The following is a 19,122-nucleotide window of genomic DNA, read 5'->3' as shown; positions in this document are numbered from 1 at the left end:
GGAAGGCCTGATCAACAACAACACAGCCTATAGGGGGGTCAGAGACCTGACCGTGTGGTGCAAGGACAACAACCTCAATGTGATCAAGAAAAAAGGACATGATTGTGGACTACAGGAAAAGCATCCTGACGGTTGCATCACTGCCTGGTATGGCAACTGCTCAGCCTCCGACCGCAAGGCACTACAGAGGGTAGTGTGTATAGCCCAGTACATCACTGGGGCTTAGCTTCCTGCCATCCAGGATCTCTATACCAGGCGGTGTCAGAGGAAGGCCCTAAAAATTGTAAAAGATTCCAGCCACCCTAGTCATAGACTGTTCTCTCTGCTACCGCACGGCAAGCGTTACCGGAGCGCCAAGTCTAGGTCCAAGAGGCTTCTAAACAGCTTCTACTCCAAGCCATAAGACTCCTGAACAGCTAATCAAATGGCTACCCAGACTACTCTCATTGCTCCCCATTTTACACTGCTGCTACTCTCTGTTATCTATGCATAGTCACTTTAATAACTCTACCTACATGTACATATTACCTCAAGACCGGTGCCCCCGCAAATTGACTCTGTACCGGTATGCCCTGCTATTGTTATTTACTGCTGCTCTTTAATTATTTGTTATCTCTTACCTTCATTTTTTCCCCTTAAATCTGCATTGTTGGTTAAGGGCTTGTAAGTAAGCATTTCACAGTAAGGTCTACACCTGTTGTATTCGGCGCATGTGACAAATATAATTTGATTTATATGAAGTAGTAGTAAAATCCCAAACAGAAAAATGAATGGTGAAAGAACGATTGTAACCATTACCGGGTTTTACCACTAGGATTTATAAAGATAGAACTCCTACAGTGGTACTCTTTTTGGAAAGAACAAGCTCTGGTCTATCTTGAATATAGGCCAACAACTCTAGCAGTGCCCTCATGGGTGCAGGCTGGATTAAGGAGGCTATCCATGAGATGAACTATTTCAACTATAGTGCCCTCTATTGGTTCTAATGCAACAAAGTTTAAGGTAGACTGATCAGTCTACTTTAGATTGAGCCCTCAGCGATACTCCTTTACATCATTATCAAAAAAAATAATAGGTTTATCCAATAAACACAGCATTGACCACTTGCATTTTATTTGAGCTTCAGTGTTACATACTGTAGCAGCATAACCACAATCATTTTAACATTTGCATGGTGTTTTCCCCCCCAAATCTAACATATAATTTTACTGTAGATGGCACTCTAGTCATATCATCCCAGTTTCCCCCCTTGTTTTGTTGTGTGCAAAAAAGCAGCAACAATGTTACATGAACATACCTGGATAAGATTTTAATTTCCCAATTCATTGAAATATATCAATCACTTAATGTGGCATACATAATAATACTTACAATGTACATTGTTGAAATGATCTTACGGTCAAGTTAGACAAGCTAGATAATTAAGCAAGGTTTTTCCTTCAAGTATTTTTCCTTATATCTCCAGGGCTGTAATGCAATGTGTTTAAACAAGGCAAGACCTGTATTCTGTGGATATTTTATCAGAAGCTAAAAAAGGTACTTCAGACTGAATCTGTGAACAATATTAGTTAATCAAATGTTTCCAATATTCTAATTATCGTGAATTATCAACCAACCCATCGATTTCTTAAATATAACATCAGTCCTGCTAAACATTTAACAATGTATAAGAGCAGTATTATTGAAGAGGGGTTAAAAGACCTGGTGAGTGCTTTTAATGCAATGAATTCCATCAACTGAATGACAAGCATTTAAGCATAAGATTAATACAAATTGAATAAAAGTCAGAACAGAAATTGCATGTTCTGCAATTGGATTACAGGCAACATCCACACAAAGCTAAAAAGGCTAGAGCTGCCGCTTCCAAGGAGCAGGACACTAATCCGGACGCTTATAAGAAATCCCGGTATATTTTTGTGTTACTTTTTTAAAATGTTCTACTTTAGTTTATTTAGTAAACATTTTCTTAACTCTATTTCTTGAACTACATTGTTGGTTAAGGGCTTGTTAGTAAGAATTTCACAGTAAAGGTCTACCTGTTGTATTCGGTGCATTTGTATTTGTACAGAATCATACATGACAAGTCTTGAATTCACTTTTCAGAAATATGAACCAACAATATGCCATAAACTAACATCAAATTAATTAACCTTCAGCTGTCCAATAGTTGTAAAAAAGCTTGAATTTAATAAACCTAAATGTGTTAGTGTTGCATATTTGTTTACATTTACATAAAAAATAGCTGTGATATTTAGCAAAAACATAGGTGTAATTCTATAAAACACACACACAGAAAAGGCTCAAATTAAGAGGGACAATTTAAATTAAAAGAAATGGTCATGTACTGTGCCAACTTCTCTCTACCACTTAACCTGGTAGTCCCAGTTTAGACTAAAATATTCCCTTCCACCAAACACTTCAGCCTCCACAGATACAGTACATTTGGAGAAGAAATGATCATATCGCTACCCTTCATAAAAATGCTGAGGCACCCACAGATACTTTTCAAACAAAAGGCAATAAGCCTCAAGACAGCTAAATTACAAGCTTAAATAAAGAAATCCAAAGAAAAAGATGCTAAAGATATTGGCTGGAGATGATGCTTGGAATGAACGGACTGACAATAAGCAGTCCTTTAATTTATTATTATTTCACAGGTAGGTTCACCAATAACTTCAAAAATACAGGTTTGCGAGTGGAAGCATACAATGCATATCTTTAGGATTTTAACAAGGAATGAGTTAGCCTACATTTGAGGGAATATGATCTTTGGAGATCTCATAGAACTTTATACTTCACTGGTCAATGAAAATAAAACAGAAGCATTTATTTAAAAACAAACAAATCTCGCAGCTTTGTGGTTACAGCAATATGTGGAGAAATGTCTTGTCTTCGGAGCAGAAAACACTGAGCCAAGATGTTGGTAAGAGGGAGAGCACAGTAAGTGGCTAAAACATGCCACAGAACAAACAGCTCATCTGGTCAACCATTAGTACTGGTCTCACGGTCACAGACAGAATCCAATGCTTAAAGGGCTTGCCTAAAAATATTTTTTTTAAAGCTTATTCTCTGCAACATAGAAGATCGTTATACAATTTACACTAACACTCTTGATCATTGTGCGTGATTCTAGTGCATAGGCCTACTACCGTGCTCAAACAAGGCTAATATTTGGGCCATTACGGCTTAATTCGAGGGATTCCAGTAACCTCAGGAAAAGGAGGCCGACTCACTTCACTGTGTGGTTAAAATAAATTACTGAAACTAAACTACTGCAGTCTTGAGTATGGGTGGTGCAGAGGTTTGAATGAAGACCAATCTAAAGTGAAAACACCCAACATGAAAATAAACCAACATTTGGGGGTTGAGCCAATGCACTACTGTATGTAACTCTCAGAACTGCATTTCTAACACAGAATAGAAAATATCCCTAATCTTGAAAGGTTCAGCTCAGACTACAGCCACATTGCATGATGCCAACCTTCTGACCAAGGAAAAATAACAATATGGTACTATTTCAGTACATTTGGTTTTAACATGAGTGGTTTCTTGCTATGATTGATCAAATCTGGCTTCCAGAGTTAACATTTAAAAGACCATTTGAGATTCAATCCACAGAATGATAAGCCCTTTTAATGGCAAACAATGATTATGGTCATGGAAATAATGATCAGTCCAATCTATTTAGGACCTGAACAACACACAAAGCTTAGCTTGTAGCGGACTTCATTACTAAAGAGGCACTTTGAAAGCGCAATTGTTCTGTGTTTACTGTGCAGCGAGACTCAGGAATGTGATCAAACAGTCCTTTATAAATACACAAGAAAAGAAAATCAAGCAAACAGCCACATGTCTCTTCCTAATCCATAAAATACAAGCACTGAAAAGTACATTTTAAAAAAGTGTTCCCATATCAGATCTATACTGAACAAAAATATAAACGCAACATGTAAAGTGCTGGTCCTCTGTTTCATGAGCTGAAATAAAACATCAATTTTAACATCAATTTTTTCCCCCATATGTATGAAAAAGCACAAATGTGCACAAATTCCTTTACATCCCTGTTAGTGAACATTTCTCCATCCACCTGACAGGTGTGGCATATCAAGAAGCTGATTAAACGGCATGATCATTAAAACAGGTGCACCTTGTGCTGGGGACAATAAAGGGCCACAAAAATTTGCAGTTTTATCACACAACACAATGCCACAGATGTCTCAAGTTTTGAGGGAGCGTACAATTGGCATGCTGAATGAAGAAATGTCCACCAGGGCTGTTGCCATAGATTCGCATGTTAAAGTCTCTAACATAAGCCGCCTCCAACGTCGTTTTAGAGAATTTGGCAGTACGCAAACCGACCTCACAAACACAGACCACGTGTAACCACACCAGCCCAGGACCTCCACATCTGGCTTCTTCACCTGCAGCATCGTCTGAGACCAGCCACCCGGACAGCTGATGAAACTGAGTGGTATTTCTGACTGTAATAAAGCCCTTTTGTTGGGAAATACTCATTCTGATTGGCTCCCCAATGAGTGGGCCTATGCCCTCCCAGGCCCACCAATGACTGCACCCCTGCCCAGTTACTTGAAATCCATAGATTTGGGCCTAATGAATTTCTTTCAATTGATTGATTTCCTTATATGAACTGTAACTCAATAAAATCGTTGAAATTGCATGTTGCATTTATATTTTTGTTCAGTATACATACTGTATGAATGTAGCCAAACACAATCACCAGATAGAGATAGACGAAGTAGGGAGTGTTGTGCGCTTAGTGAACAGGTGATTTGTGAAAAGGGCCTGTTGCCATATGAAGATGCCCTTTTCTCTGCATTAATGGAAAGATAAGCCATCTCTGTGCATTTCCTGTTCATGTAACAGCCTCCACTCCTCTAATGAATGACACTGTACAATGGAAGGGCTTGCTGAGTAGGTAAGAAGGGTAAGGAGTGCCACAGTCTACCACTCCCACAGCAAGTCTTTCAAACTTCCTCCATTGCAGTGACTTCCCTTCGAGAAAACACAGATTATTACACAACAGCACACAGATATAACTTATGAACACGACATTGCGTACACAATGAGACTTTTGGCATGGATTCTATTGGAGAGCCAGGAGCTTCCAGAATACGTGTGGTGGATAGTCGGCCCTGTCCACAGCCCTTCCTCAGACTGGGCCTGCTGTCCCAGCCTCTCCCTCCATCTGCTGCTTGGTCAGGAAGTACTTAAAGAACTCATAGACTGACCAGGCAATTGCAGTGGAGGGCATCTGGTATATGACCCGGGCCTGGATCCCTTTGAAGAAGGCAGCCATGCCGCCAAAGCGATACACTGTCCTGAAGGCATTGGCCATGCCTGTGAGATGACCACTGATGTGCATGGAGCTGAGCGCTACGTTCTCCTGTGTGTTGAGCAGGGTCTTACACACATCCAGCGGGGTGGTTATCGCTGCAGACACGGCCCCCGCCGCAGCCCCAGACAGTATGTGGCTGCCGGGGTGGTACTGTCTGTGGGGGTTGAGCCGCTCCTGCATCAGTTCATAGGTCATAAAGTGGACAGCCTGGAAGGGAATGTTCATGGCCAGCTGTGTGCTGTAGCTGCGGTAGAAGGCTGCGAGCCCCTCAGTATGTCGTATAGTCCGAACACAGTCCAACAGGTTCCGGTAGGGAGAGTTGTACATCTGCATCCGCTGTTTCACCACTAAGACACCATGCAGGACAGCATCATCACACAGACAGGGGAACAAAGAAAAGGGGGTTCATATTCTGTACTCATTTCTAATTGAGAACATTTCTAAATCGAACACCCCAATGCCCCCTTTGAAAGCCTTACCTTCAGCTGGGTTCATGACTGCGTCATGCAGCACAGTGGCCACACAGCCTGCCAGTCCTAGTTGGAACAGAGTCATCAGTCAGTCAGGCCTCCACATGTTACCACCCATCAACATACAATACCTCGTGATACTACATCAGTTCTCACCTCAACTGTCTCAAGACAATTATTTATACTGTAAGTTTATCAAAACTGCCAAAACAATTAACTTATTTCTGTGCCATGTTCCAGTGATCACCTTCCAGTGGTCAGTGTGAAACATGAGAGTTCCAAGGGAAACAAAACTGTACCATTGGCTATGTGGCTGTTTCCTCCATTCTGAATTACTTCGCTGAGTGTGCACTTGACCCGTTCGTAGCAGGCAAAGTAGAGGGCGTGGGCAGGGCCAGCCCCCAGCATGGTGATGTTGAGGCCCCTCAAGGGTCTGAGGAGACCCTCCGTTTGGATGATCCTTCTCAGGGCCTCGTATACGCTGCTGTACTGAGCCTTCGGGTCTGGCTGCAAACTCTGCATCCTGGTCTGGAGAAAGAAGAGGGTAATTTGAAGTGAGAGACCCTAGCTTCTCATGGACGTGGTTCATACAACCTGCAAAAGCTAAACTAAAGACCGTAGTCAAACCTCCACACACTCACCTGGGCTGTCTGTTTCTGAGGTTATTGTTTCTCCAGTGATCTGATGTCCTGCCATGTTTCTGTTAATGTCTGTTCTTGTCAGAACTCATGTCCTGGGGTGTTTCTGTCCCAGGCCTAGGGTGGGGAACTGTGGCAATTCTTTGTTATACCCTGCCATGCCAAGTTATTTGGACAGCACAAAGAATGTTTTTATTTGGCCTAAAATGTAGGGCAGCCCAAAAGACAGGCTATTTATCTTCCTCAGCACATTGCCTTGTGTTTCCGTCCTTTCCCCAAACAATACAATATCAATTACATTTCCTTCAGATACATCTGGAGGCTTGAGGGACTCATACAACTTAGTTTAAATTTTTGTCAAATTGAACTAAAACTCTACACGAATCACAGACATAGTTGAACTCTGCCTCAAGGAGACAATGAATTCTGCATGTGCCCTCAAGACTAGCTTCTGTAGTTGTCTTTTACTTACATGTGATATTACTTATCTTCTATCACTCTCTCAACAAGTCTTTGAAAGGGGGATTCCAATGGATCATTCCGTCTCAAAGAGCACAAGAAAGAGGATTGACACCATCTCAGATTGTTCTGAAATTGTTTATGTTGTTAGAAATAAGATTAGCATTCCTGCAGCTTTATTTTGTTGAAATATGATTTGATCTAAGAAATTAAGCTAATTGATTGCACCCAAATTGGCCATTTTAATTTATAGGATTCATATATTTAATAAATATTACACCCAACATCTGATTTGGACTATGGATTTTGACCTTTTTCTAACAATGAGTTAGACACGAGGAATCCAAAGAAATGGTGAAAAGCCACCCACGCCAATCCCACCCAACAATGAGTATATAGTATCAGTTCTCTATGTCTCACAAGTAGTATGGTGCTGCGGCTCGGAGTATTGTTTCTTCATCCTATGTAATCTATTCACACTGAATTTGGTGATGTTTCTCCCCCGGTCCAGAGAAATTTGTCATTGAAGTTGTTAGGTTAAATGTCCTATCCTACTTCTGATATTACCAGGTTCTGACCACTAGATAGTGCTGTTCCGGGCATTCTTTTTATTCATTTAGTATTTGTGGCACAAATCCAATGCAAGTCAATCGTAGCTATATTAGAATTTTCACGCTTCATATTGTTTCATATTATGCTGTATCGTCTATTTCGTTGTGTCGCAAATCACACTCTTTTAGGCAATATTTTTAGTCAATTGGATAACACTTTGCGTTCTGAAATTTGCAACACAAACAAACATGGAGGAGAGTGAACGTGACACAGAGCACGGACACACGGAGCTCGTACCTAAAAGAGGGGCTACTTCGGTCGCATGGACGTGGTTTGGGTATGAAAAGTCTGACACGGACCAGAAAACTGTCCTCTGCAAAATAATGCCGCAGGCCGGTCCTGACAACAGGCTCAAACACCACTAACCTCTTACCACCTACGCAAGAATCATGTGAAACAGTACGGAGAGTCTACGGATGAGACCCCAAAAAGTACAGTCGAGTGCTCAAAACAAACCCGACTCAGACGTTGCAAGAGGCTTTTGCACGCGGCACACCATATGGCAAAGAATCACGAAGATGGAAGGAGATTACAACTTACGTCTGCAAAGACGTGACCCCAATTTACACGGTCGAGAAACAGGGGTTACATGAGTTGGTGCAAACACTCGACCGAAGGTACCAAATTGATATGTGACACGTATTAATGCCAAAATAACATGCAAAACAGGTAAGCCCCCAATATATACAGTGGGGAGAACAAGTATTTGATACACTGCAGGTTTTCCTACTTACAAAGCATGTAGAGGTCTGTAATTTCTATCATGGGTACACTTCAACTATGAGAGACGGAATCTAAAACAAAAATCCAGAAAATCACATTGTATGATTTTTAAGTAATTAATTTGCATTTTTATTGATGACATAAGTATTTGATACATCAGAAAAGCAGATCTTAATATTTGGTACAGAAACCTTTGTTTGCAATTACAGAGATCATACGTTTCCTGTAGTTCTTGACCAGTTTGCACACACTGCAGCAGGGATTTTGGCCCACTCCTCCATACAGATCTTCTCCAGATCCTTCAGGTTTCGGGGCTGTCGCTGGGCAATACGGACTTTCAGCTCCCTCCAAAGATTTTCTATTGGGTTCAGGTCTGGAGACTAGCTAGGCCACTCCAGGACCTTGAGATGCTTCTTACGCACCACTCCTAGTTGCCCTGGCTGTGTGTTTCGTGTTGTTGTCATGCTGGAAGACCCAGCCACGACCCATCTTCAATGCTCTTCTGAGGAAGAGAGGTTGTTGGCCAAGATCTCGCGATACATGGCCCCATCCATCCTCCCCTCAATACGGTGCAGTCATCCTGTACCCTTTGCAGAAAAGCATCCCCAAAGAATGATGTTTTCCACCTCCATGCTTCACGGTTGGGATGGTGTTCTTTGGGTTGTACTCATCCTTCTTCTTCCTCCAAACACGGCGAGTGGAGTTTAGACCAAAAAGCTCTATTTTTGTCTCATCAGACCACATGACCTCTCCCATTCCTCCTCTGGATCATCCAGATGGTCATTGGCAAACTTCAGAAGGGCCTGGACATGCGCTGGCTTGAGCAGGTGACCTTGCGTGCGCTGCAGGATTTTAATCCATGACGGTGTAGTGTGTTACTAATGGTTTTCTTTGAGACTGTGGTCCCAGCTCTCTCCAGGTCATTGACCAGGTCCTGCCGTGTAGTTCTGGGCTGATAACTCACCTTCCTCATGACCATTGATGCCCCACGAGGTGAAATCTTGCATGGAGCCCCAGACCGAGGGTGATTGACCGTCATCTTGAACTTCTTCCATTTTCTAATAATTGCGCCAACAGTTGTTGCCTTCTCACCAAGCTGCTTGCCTATTGTCCTGTAGCCACCCCAGCCTGTTGCATGTCTACAATTTTATCCCTGATGTCCTTATACAGCTCTCTGGTCTTGGCCATTGTGGAGAGGTTGGAGTCTGTTTGATTGAGTGTGTGGACAGGTGTCTTTTATACAGGTAACGAGTTCAAACAGTTCAGTTAATACAGGTAATGAGTGGAGAACAGGAGGCTTCTTTAAGAAAAACTAACAGGTCTGTGAGAGCCGGAATTCTTACTGGTTGGTAGGTGATCAAATACTTATGTCATGCAATAAAATGCAAATTAATTACTTAAAAATCATACAATGTGATTTTCTGGATTTTTGTTTTAGATTCCGTCTCTCACAGGTTGAAGTGTACCTATGATAAAAATGACAGACCTCTACATGCTTTGTAAGTAGGAAAACCTGCAAAATCGGCAGTGTATCAAATACTTGTTCTCCCCACTGTATATATTTGAAGTGCTTTGAGAGGATGGTATGGCACATTAACTCCACCATCTCAGACACCCTAGACCAGTGGTCACCAACCTTTGAGTCGAGATCACTTTGAGTCAAAATGCAAGCAGAGATCTACCACTCAGATTTTTTCCAAACATGACTTAAAAAACATAAGCCTATGCATCATTAACCAGGTTTCCTCCAGATGTGACGCTTGGAATTCAGGCAAAATAATTTAATCTTGGTTTCATCAGACCAGAGATTCTTGTTTCTCATGGTCAGAGTCTTTAGGTGCCTTTTGGCAAACTCCATGCGGGCGGTAGAGTGCATTTTACTGGAGGACTGATTCCGTCTGGCCACCATAAAGGCCTGATTGGTGGAGCGCTGCAGAGATGGTTGTCCTTCTGGAAGGTTCTCCCATCTCCACAGAGGAAATCTGAAGCTATTGGGTTCTTGGTCACCTCCCTGACCAAGGCCCTTCTCCCCAGATTGCTCTAGGAAGAGTCTTGGCTTCCAAACTTCTTTCATTTAAGAATGGAGGTTACTGCTTTCTTGGGGACCTTCAATGATGCAGAAATGTTTTAGTACCCTTCCCCAGCTCAGTGCCTTGACACAATCCTGTCTCTGAGCTAAACGGACAATTCCTTCGACCTCATGGCTTGGTTGTTGCTCTGACATGCACTGTCAACTGTGGGACCTTATATAGACAGTTGTGTGCCTTTCAAAATCATGTCCAATCAATTATATTTACCACAGGTTGTAAAAACATCAAGGATGTTCAATGGAAAAGGGATGCATCGGAGCTCAATTTCGAGTCTCACAGCAAACAGTCTGAATATTTATGTACATCATTTCTAAAAACCTGTTTTCACTGTCATTATGGGGAATTGTGTGTAGATTGATGAGAAAAATGATTTAATACATTTTAGAGTAAGCCTGCAACGTAACAAAATGTGGAACAAGTCAAGGGGTCTGAATACTTTCCGAATGCACTGTTACACGGATTTCTTCAGCCTCCTGTTGAAGAGGCGCTGTTGCACCTTCTCCATGCACTGTCTATGTGAAGGGGCCATTTCAGGTCATCAGTGATGGAACTTGAAGCTTTTGACCCTCTCCACTGAGGCCCTGTCGATGAGGGGTGCGTGCTCTCTACTGTCGCCTGTAGTCCACGATCAGCTCCATTTTGTTGACGTTGAGGAAGTTTCTTTTCCTGGCACCACTCTGCCAGCATTATCACCTCCCTGTAGGCTGTCTAGTCATTGTTGGTAATCAGGCCTACCACTGTTGTGTCGTCAGCAAACTTGATGATTGAGTTGGAGATGTGCGTGGCCATGCCGTGTTGAGGATCAGCATGGCGGAGGTGTTTTTGCCTCCCTTCACCACTTGGGGTCGGCACGTCAGGAAGTCCTGGACCCAGTGATGAGCTTGGAGGGCACTATGGTGTTGAAGGCTGAGCTGTAGTCAAACAGCATTCTTACATACAGTAAGTATTTATCTTGTCCAGTTGGGATAAGAGAGTGTGCAGTGAAATGGCGACTGCATCGTCAGTGGATCTGTTGGGGCTATATGTGAATTGTAGTGGGTCTAGGGTGTCGGGTAAGGTGGTGGTGATATGGTCCCTAACTTGCCTTTCAAAGCTCTTCATGATGAAAGAAGTGAGTGCTACGGGGCGATAGTCATTTAGTTCAGTTACCTTCACTTTCTTGGGTACAGGAACAATGGTGGAGATCTTGAAGCAAGTGGGACAACAGACGGGGATATGAAGAAATGTAATATGTCCGTAAAAACTCCAGAGAGCTGGTCTGCACATGCTCTGAGGACGCAGCTTGGGATGCCATCTGGACCGGCAGCCTTGCAGGGGTTAACATGCTTATAATTATTTAGTCACGTCGGACACAGAAAACGAGAGCACACATTCCTTGTGAGCGTTGAGGGCCTGCGTCAGCGGCTCAATGTTGTTTTTCTCAAAGCGAGCGAAGGCGTTTAGCTCTTCCGGGAGCGAGCTGAAGGTTTTCACTACGTAGCTGGCTTTCCCTTTATAATCTGTGATTGTCTGGAGTCCCTGCCACATACGTCTCGTGTTTGAGCCGCTGAATTGCGACTCTACTTTGTCCCTGTACTGTCCTTTTGCCTCCGATTGCCTTACTGAGGTCAGCTGGTCTGTTTGTACACGCCGATGTTCACAGTCACCTTGCCATAGTTAAATGTGGTGGTTCGTGCTTTCATTTTTGAGCGAAAGCTACCATCTACCACGGTTTTTGGTTTGGATTAGTTGTAATCGTCACAGTGGAAACATCCTTACCACGGGAGCTTCCTTAAGTTTCTCCTCTGGTGAGGAGCAGATTGGAGGCATGATCTGATGTGCCTAAGGGAGGGTGGGGGAGGGACTTGTAGCCATCCCGGAGTGGAGCTTAGCAATGATCCATGATTCAGTAAAACAGAGTATGTTACAGTTCCTGATGTCTCCCTGGACAGAGATCCTCACCCTGAGCTCGTCTACTTTATCATCCAGGGACTGAAAGTAAGCAAGTAATATACTCGGAAGCAGTGGATGGTATGCACGCCGCCTGAGTCTGACTAGGGTCCTACTTCTTCCTCTTCTCCAGCGTCTTGGTGCAGACCCCAGGATGAATAGAGCTGCCTCGGGAATTTCAAATAAAGGATCCAGGTCAAATTTCAGCTCGAATTTCTGGTGAGTGCCCGCCCATCTAATATCCAAAAGTTATTGTCGGCTGGAGGTAATAATACAAGAAACGTTCTGAGCAAATAATGTAAGAAATAAACAAAAACAATAATAGGGAAACTATGTCTGTCGGCTAGGGTTGCAAAGGGTCAGAAACTTTGTGGTAAATTTCCAGAATCTTTCCATGGGAAGTTAAGCCCTGGAATTTGCAGAATTTTGCTTAAATTCATCAAAAAAGTTAGCTTATAACAGTAAACCTTTTTTGTGGGATACATATAAGGCAATTCTAGGTCTTGTGGCATATTTTGTTTGAACAATCCCCAATTCAATGGAATTGCAACCCTCTTGCACACTAATGAGAAGCTATTGAGCCCAGTCTTAGCCAAGGACTACATGCTTTCTGGTAAGTTTTGATTACAATACTGGGTGGGGTGAATATATTTATATGACATACATGATTTTTTGTTAACTGGTAAATAGTAGCCTACAGCGAAGTGTGTTTAATTAATTTCAAAATTGTTAACAATTTCTGCTAGTTAGTTTTTGCTACCATATGGGTTTTAGCTTACTTGCGCATGCTAACTGAGGAGTGTTAATTCACCTGTTTCCATACATGCTTCATTTTAAAACATTTATCTAACAAAGGAGATGTTTAATCTAACCGCTTAACTATTTACAGTTGAAGTCGGAAGTTTACATACACTTAGGTTGGAGTCATTAAAACTCGTTTTTCAACCACTCCATACATTTCTTGTTAAACTATAATTTTGGCAAGTCGGTTAGGACATCTACTTTGTGCATGACAAGCAATTTTTCCAACAATTGTTTACAGACAGATTATTTCACTGTATCACAATTCCAGTGGGTCGGAAATTTACATACACTAAATTGACTGTGCCTTTAAACAGCTTGGAAAATTCCAGAAAATTATGTCATGGCTTTAGAAGCTTCTGATAAGCTAATTGACATAATTTGAGTCATTGAATGTGTACCTGTGGATGTATTTCACAGCCTACCTTCAAAACTCAGTGCCTCTTTGCTTGACATCATGGGAAAATCAAAAGAAAATCAGCCAAGACCTCAGAAAGGAAATTGGAGACGTCCACAAGTCTGGTTGATCCTTGGGAGCAATTTCCAAATGCCTGAAGATACCACGTTCATCTGTACAAACAATAGTACGCAAGTATAAACACCATGGGACCATGCAGCCATCATACCGCTCAGGAAGGAGATGCGTTCTGTCTCCTAGAGATGAATGTACTTTAGTGCGAAAAGTGCAAATCAATCCCAGAACAACAGCAAAGGACCTTGTGAAGATGGAGGAAACACGTAGAAAAGTATCTATATCCACAGTAAAACGAGTCCTATATCGACATAACCTGAAAGGCCGCTCAGCAAGGAAGAAGCCACTGCTCCAAAACCGCCATAAAAAAAAGCCAGACTACGGTTTGCAACTGCACATGGGGACAAAGATGGTACTTATTGGAGAAATGTCCTCTGGTCTGATTAAACAAAAATAGAACTGTTTGGCCATAATGACCATTGTTATGTTTGGAGGAAAAAGAAAAAGGGGGAGGCTTGCAAGCCGAAGACCACCATCCCAACCGTGAAGCACGGTGGTGGCAGCATCATGTGGGGGTGCTTTGCTGTATGAGGGACTGATGCACTTCACAAAATAGATGGCATCACGAGGCAGGAAAATTATGTGGATATATTGAAGCAACATCAAGACATCAGACAGGAAGTTAAAGCTTGGTCGCAAATGGGTCTTCCACATGGACAATGACCCCAAGCATACTTCCAAAGTTGTGGCAAAATGGCTTAAGGACAACAAAGTCAAGGTATTGGAGTGGCCATCACAAAGCCCTGACCTCAATCCTATAGAACATTTGTGGGCAGAACTGAAAAAGCGCGTGCGAGCAAGGAAGCCTACAAACCTGACTCAGTTACACCAGCTCTGTCAGCAGGAATGGGCCAAAATTCACCCAACTTATTGTGGGAAGTTTGTGGAAGGCTACCCGAAACGTTTGACCCAAGTTAACCTGTCTAGGAGCGGAACCCCGTTCCGCTAGTGGAACCCCTCGCCAACAGCCAATGAAACTGCAGGGCGCCAAATTCAATCAACAGAAATCTCATAATTCAATTTTCTCAAACATACAAGTATTAGACACCATTTTAAAGATAAAATTCTCGTTAATCCAACCACAGTGTCCGATTTCAAAAAAACTTTTCGGAGAAAGCAGAACATCTCATTATGTTAGGTCACAAAAAGCAGAAATATTGATAAAATTAAATCACTAACCTTTGATATTCTTCATCAGATGACACTCCCGGGACAATATGTTACACAATACATGTATGTTTTGTTCGATCAAGTTCATATTTATATCCAAAAACCTCAGTTTACATTTGGCTTTGCCTCCAAAACATCCCGTGAATTTGCACAGAGCCACATCAAATCACAAAAATACTCAAACATTAATAAAAGATACAAGTGTTATTCACAGATTTAAAGATATACTTCTCCTTAATGCAACCGCTGTGTCAGATTTCAAAAAAACTTTACGGAAAAAGCAAACCATGCAATAATCTGAGTATGGCGCTCAGAGACCAACAGAACCCAAGAAGATATCCGCCATGTTGTAATCAACATAAGTCACAAATAGCATTATAAATATTCACTTACCTTTGATGATCTTCGTCAGAATGCACTCCCAGGAATCCCAGTTCCAGAATAAATGTTTGATTTGTTCCATAAAGTCCATCATTTATGTCCAAATTCCTCCTTGTTGTTCGTGCGCTCAGTACACAATCTAAATTCACGACGCGTGGGCAGGTCCAGGCAAAAGTTCAGACGAAAAGTCATATTACAGTCCGTAGAAACATGTCAAACTAAGTATAGAATCAATCTTTAGGATGTTTTTAACCTGTCTAGCCGGAACCCCCTCCACATTCCACTGAAAAGGCAGCGTGCGAAATTCAAAACATATTTTTTTGAAATATTTAACTTTCACACATTAACAAGTCCAATACAGCAAATGAAAGATAAACATCTTGTGAATCCAGCCAACATGTCCGATTTTTTAAATGTTTTACAGCGAAAACACCACGTATATTTATGTTAGCTCACCACCAAATACAAAAAAGCACAGACATTTCTTTCACAGCACAGGTAGCTTGCACAAAACCCCCAAATAGAGATAGAATTAGTCACTAACCAAGAAACAACTTCATCAGATGACAGTCTTATAACATGTTATACAATAAATCTATGTTTTGTTCGAAAAATGTGCATATTTCAAGTATAAATCATAGTTTTACATTGCAGCTACAATCACAAATAGCACCGAAGCAGCAAGAATAACTACAGAAAGCAACGTGAAATACCTAAATACTCATCATAAAACATTTATGAAAAATATATGGTGTACAGCAAATGAAAGATAAACATCTTGTGAATCCAGCCAATATTTCAGATTTTTTAAGTGTTTTACAGCGAAAACACAATATAGCATTATATTAGCGTACCACAATAGCCAACCACACAACCGCATTCATTCACCGCAAAGGTAGCGATCGCAAAAAAACAGCAAAAGATATAAAATTATTCACTAACCTTGACAAACTTCATCAGATGACAGTCCTATAACATCATGTTACACAATACATATATGTTTTGTTCGAAAATGTGCATATTTAGCGGTACAAATCGTGGTTTTACAATGTGAATACGTAGCCAAACTGCACAAAATTATCCGGATATATTTTTGACACTCACCTAATCTAATCAAATAACTCATCATAAACTTTACTAAAAAATACATGTTGTACAGCAAATGAAAGATACACTAGTTCTTAATGCAATCGCCCTGTTAGAATTCTAAAAATAACTTTAGTACGACATACAGCTTACGTTATAGCGAGACAGCGCCTGCAATGAGGGCGGAAAATAGTACTAAACATTTTCCACAGAAATACGAAATAACATCATAAATGGTTCCTACTTTTGCTGAGCTTCCATCAGAATCTTGTACAAGGAGTCCTTTGTCCAGAATAAATCGTTGTTTGGTTTTAGAATGTCCTCTTCGCCTGTCGAATTAGCAACCAAAGCTAGCCAAGTGGTGCGAAGTTGTCCATCTTCACCAAACGCAGAGAACGGAAAACGCCAAAACTCCCGATAAACGTTCAATAATCTGATATAACTTATTGAAAAAACATACTTTACGATGATATTATCACATGTATCAAATAAAATCAAAGCCGGAGATATTAGCCGTCTATACCGAAAGCTTTTCAGAAGGCAATCCAGGGTTCCTTCCCGCGCCTTGCTGAACAAAGGAAATTTGGGGTCACGTCATTCCAAGAGCTCTTGTTCAACCTCAGATCAAGCTAGACACCCCATTCCACCTCCCACTGCCTGTTGACATCTAGTGGAAGGCGTATGAAGTGCATGTATATCCATAGATTTCAAGCAAATGAATAGGAAGGCCCTGGAACAAAGCCTGGATTTCAGATTTTTCACTTCCTAACAGGAAGTTTGCTGCAACATTTGTTCTGTTTTACTCACAGATATAATTCAAATGGTTTTAGAAACTTGAGAGTGTTTTCTATCCAATAGTAATAATAATATGCATATTGTACGATCTAGAATAGAGTACGAGGCCGTTTAAATTGGGCACGATTTTTCCCCAAAGTGAAAATAGCGCCCCCTATCCCAAAGAAGTTTTAACATAAATCTTCAATAATGTTCCAACCGGAGAATTCCTTTGTCTTCAGAAAAGCAAATGGAACAGACCTCGCTCTCACGTGAACGAGCGTCACAAGCTCAAAGCATTCTGCCAGACCTCTGACTCATTCCCCTCTCATTCGGCCCCACTTCACAGTAGAAGCATCAAACAAGGTTCTATAGACTGTTGACATCTAGTGGAAGCCTTAGGAAGTGCAACATGACCCATATCCCACTGTATCTTCAATAAGGAATGAGTTGAAAAACGACCAACCTCAGATTTCCCACTACCTGGTTGGATTTCTTCTCAGGTTATTGCCTGCCATATGCGTTTTGTTATACTCACAGACATCATTCAAACAGTTTTAGAAACTTCAGAGTGTTTTCTATCCAAATCTACTAATAAATATGCATATATTAGCAACTGGAACTGAGTAGCAGGCAGTTTACTCTGGGCACGCTTTTCATCCAAACGTGAAAATGCTGCCCCCTATCCATAACAAAGGCAATGCTACCAAATACTAATTGAGTGTATATAAACTTCTGACCCACTGGCAATGTGATGAAATAAATAAAAGCTTTAATAAATCTTTCTCTACTATTATTCTGACATTTAACATTCTTAAAATAAAGTGGTGATCCTAACTGACCTAAGACAGGGAATTTTTATTAGGATTAAATGTGGATGATGTATTTTGGGAGAAAGTGGTAAGCAGCCTGAAACCTATAGCAGCAGCCATTGCACGGATTGAGGAAGACAATGCCATCCTGTCTGATGTTCAGATGTAAGAGAAGAAATCCGTACTGCCCTGCCCACTTCACTTTTGCTCAAAGCAGAGGAAACTGCAGTTCTGAAATACATAAAAAAGCGTGAAGACTTCTGCCTGAAGCCCATACATGCCGCAGCGTACATGTTGGACCCCAAGTATGCTGGCAAGAGCATCCTGTCTGGTGTAGAGATCAACAAGGCCTATGGTGTCATCACTACAGTGTCTCACCACCTTGGCCTGGATGAGGGCAAGGTTCTTGGCAATCTGGCGAAGTACACTTCGAAGCAAGGGCTTTGGGATGGAGATGCAATATGGCAGTCGTGCCAACATACCTCAACAGCCACCTGGTGGAAGGGACTTTGTGGATCTGAGGCTCTTTCCCCTGTTGCCTCCATCATCCTCCAAATCCCACCAACATCAGCCACCTCAGAGCACAACTGGTCCTTGTTTGGGAACACACACCAAAGCACACAACAGGCTGACCAATACAAGGGTTGACAAATTGGTGGCCATCCGGGCAAATTTTAGGCTTTTTGAGCCTGACAACAAGCCATCCTCAACAAGGTTGGAAACTGACAGTGAAGATGAGGCCTCAGAGTCTGATGTTCAAGAGGTGGACATTGAGGAGTTCCAGGGAGAAGACATAATTTTACAGATGTATGTTGAAAACGTTTTTGGGAGATGCGATGGCTCATTGGGGATCATTCAATATTCCCTTTCTTTTGTTGTTCAGTAAAATCATCTCATGTGAATGGTCAACTCATTAAGTTCAATTCGTAACTAAATAGTTCTTTATTTCTATTCGAAGAATTTAATTATTTGCAATTATGTCTACTTATGATAAGGTTTATGTTTGTGTCTCCATATGATATGGTAAATATATCCAATGCAAAAAAACATCTACATTTAAATGGTATTAATATTCATTTGCATATATTTCCGTTAATTTCCATATATTCCCTTAATTTCAACGGAAAGTTTCCACCTATGAATATTCCCCTAAATGTGCAACCCTACTGTCGGCGCCATCTTGTTCTTTCTTAAGTGGCTCACTATTTAATAAAGTTTGCGGACGACACTACAGTGGTAGGCTTGATTACCAACAACGACGAGACGGCCTACAGGGAGGAGGTGAGGGC

At 41.6% G+C, this 19,122-nt stretch overlaps 1 protein-coding gene across 2 annotated transcripts in view; it reads right to left on the bottom strand.

The window, feature by feature from the left end:
• Positions 1 to 1,096: 1,096 nt before the first annotated feature.
• LOC111973691 (mitoferrin-1-like) overlaps positions 1,097 to 19,122 on the bottom strand; it is a 31,810-nt gene continuing 13,784 nt past the window's right edge. The window contains exons 1-4 of one of the 2 annotated variants that reach the window (XM_024001071.3): positions 6,468 to 8,671; positions 6,126 to 6,354; positions 5,836 to 5,892; positions 1,097 to 5,703 (exon numbers count right to left, since the gene is read on the bottom strand). In XM_024001071.3, the coding sequence (XP_023856839.1) occupies positions 5,171 to 5,703; positions 5,836 to 5,892; positions 6,126 to 6,348 (813 nt within the window). In that variant the 5' untranslated portion in view covers positions 6,349 to 6,354; positions 6,468 to 8,671 and the 3' untranslated portion in view covers positions 1,097 to 5,170. Of the gene's footprint in view, positions 5,704 to 5,835; positions 5,893 to 6,125; positions 6,355 to 6,467; positions 8,672 to 19,122 lie in introns of those variants that run through there. The other variant, XM_024001070.3, reaches the window with a different exon arrangement.

This window comes from Salvelinus sp. IW2-2015, linkage group LG15, assembly GCF_002910315.2.
Source record: "Salvelinus sp. IW2-2015 linkage group LG15, ASM291031v2, whole genome shotgun sequence".
NCBI lineage: Eukaryota > Metazoa > Chordata > Actinopteri > Salmoniformes > Salmonidae > Salvelinus > Salvelinus sp. IW2-2015.
Note: the sequence above shows the minus strand (reverse complement) of the source record. Positions and strands in the feature narration are given on the sequence as shown.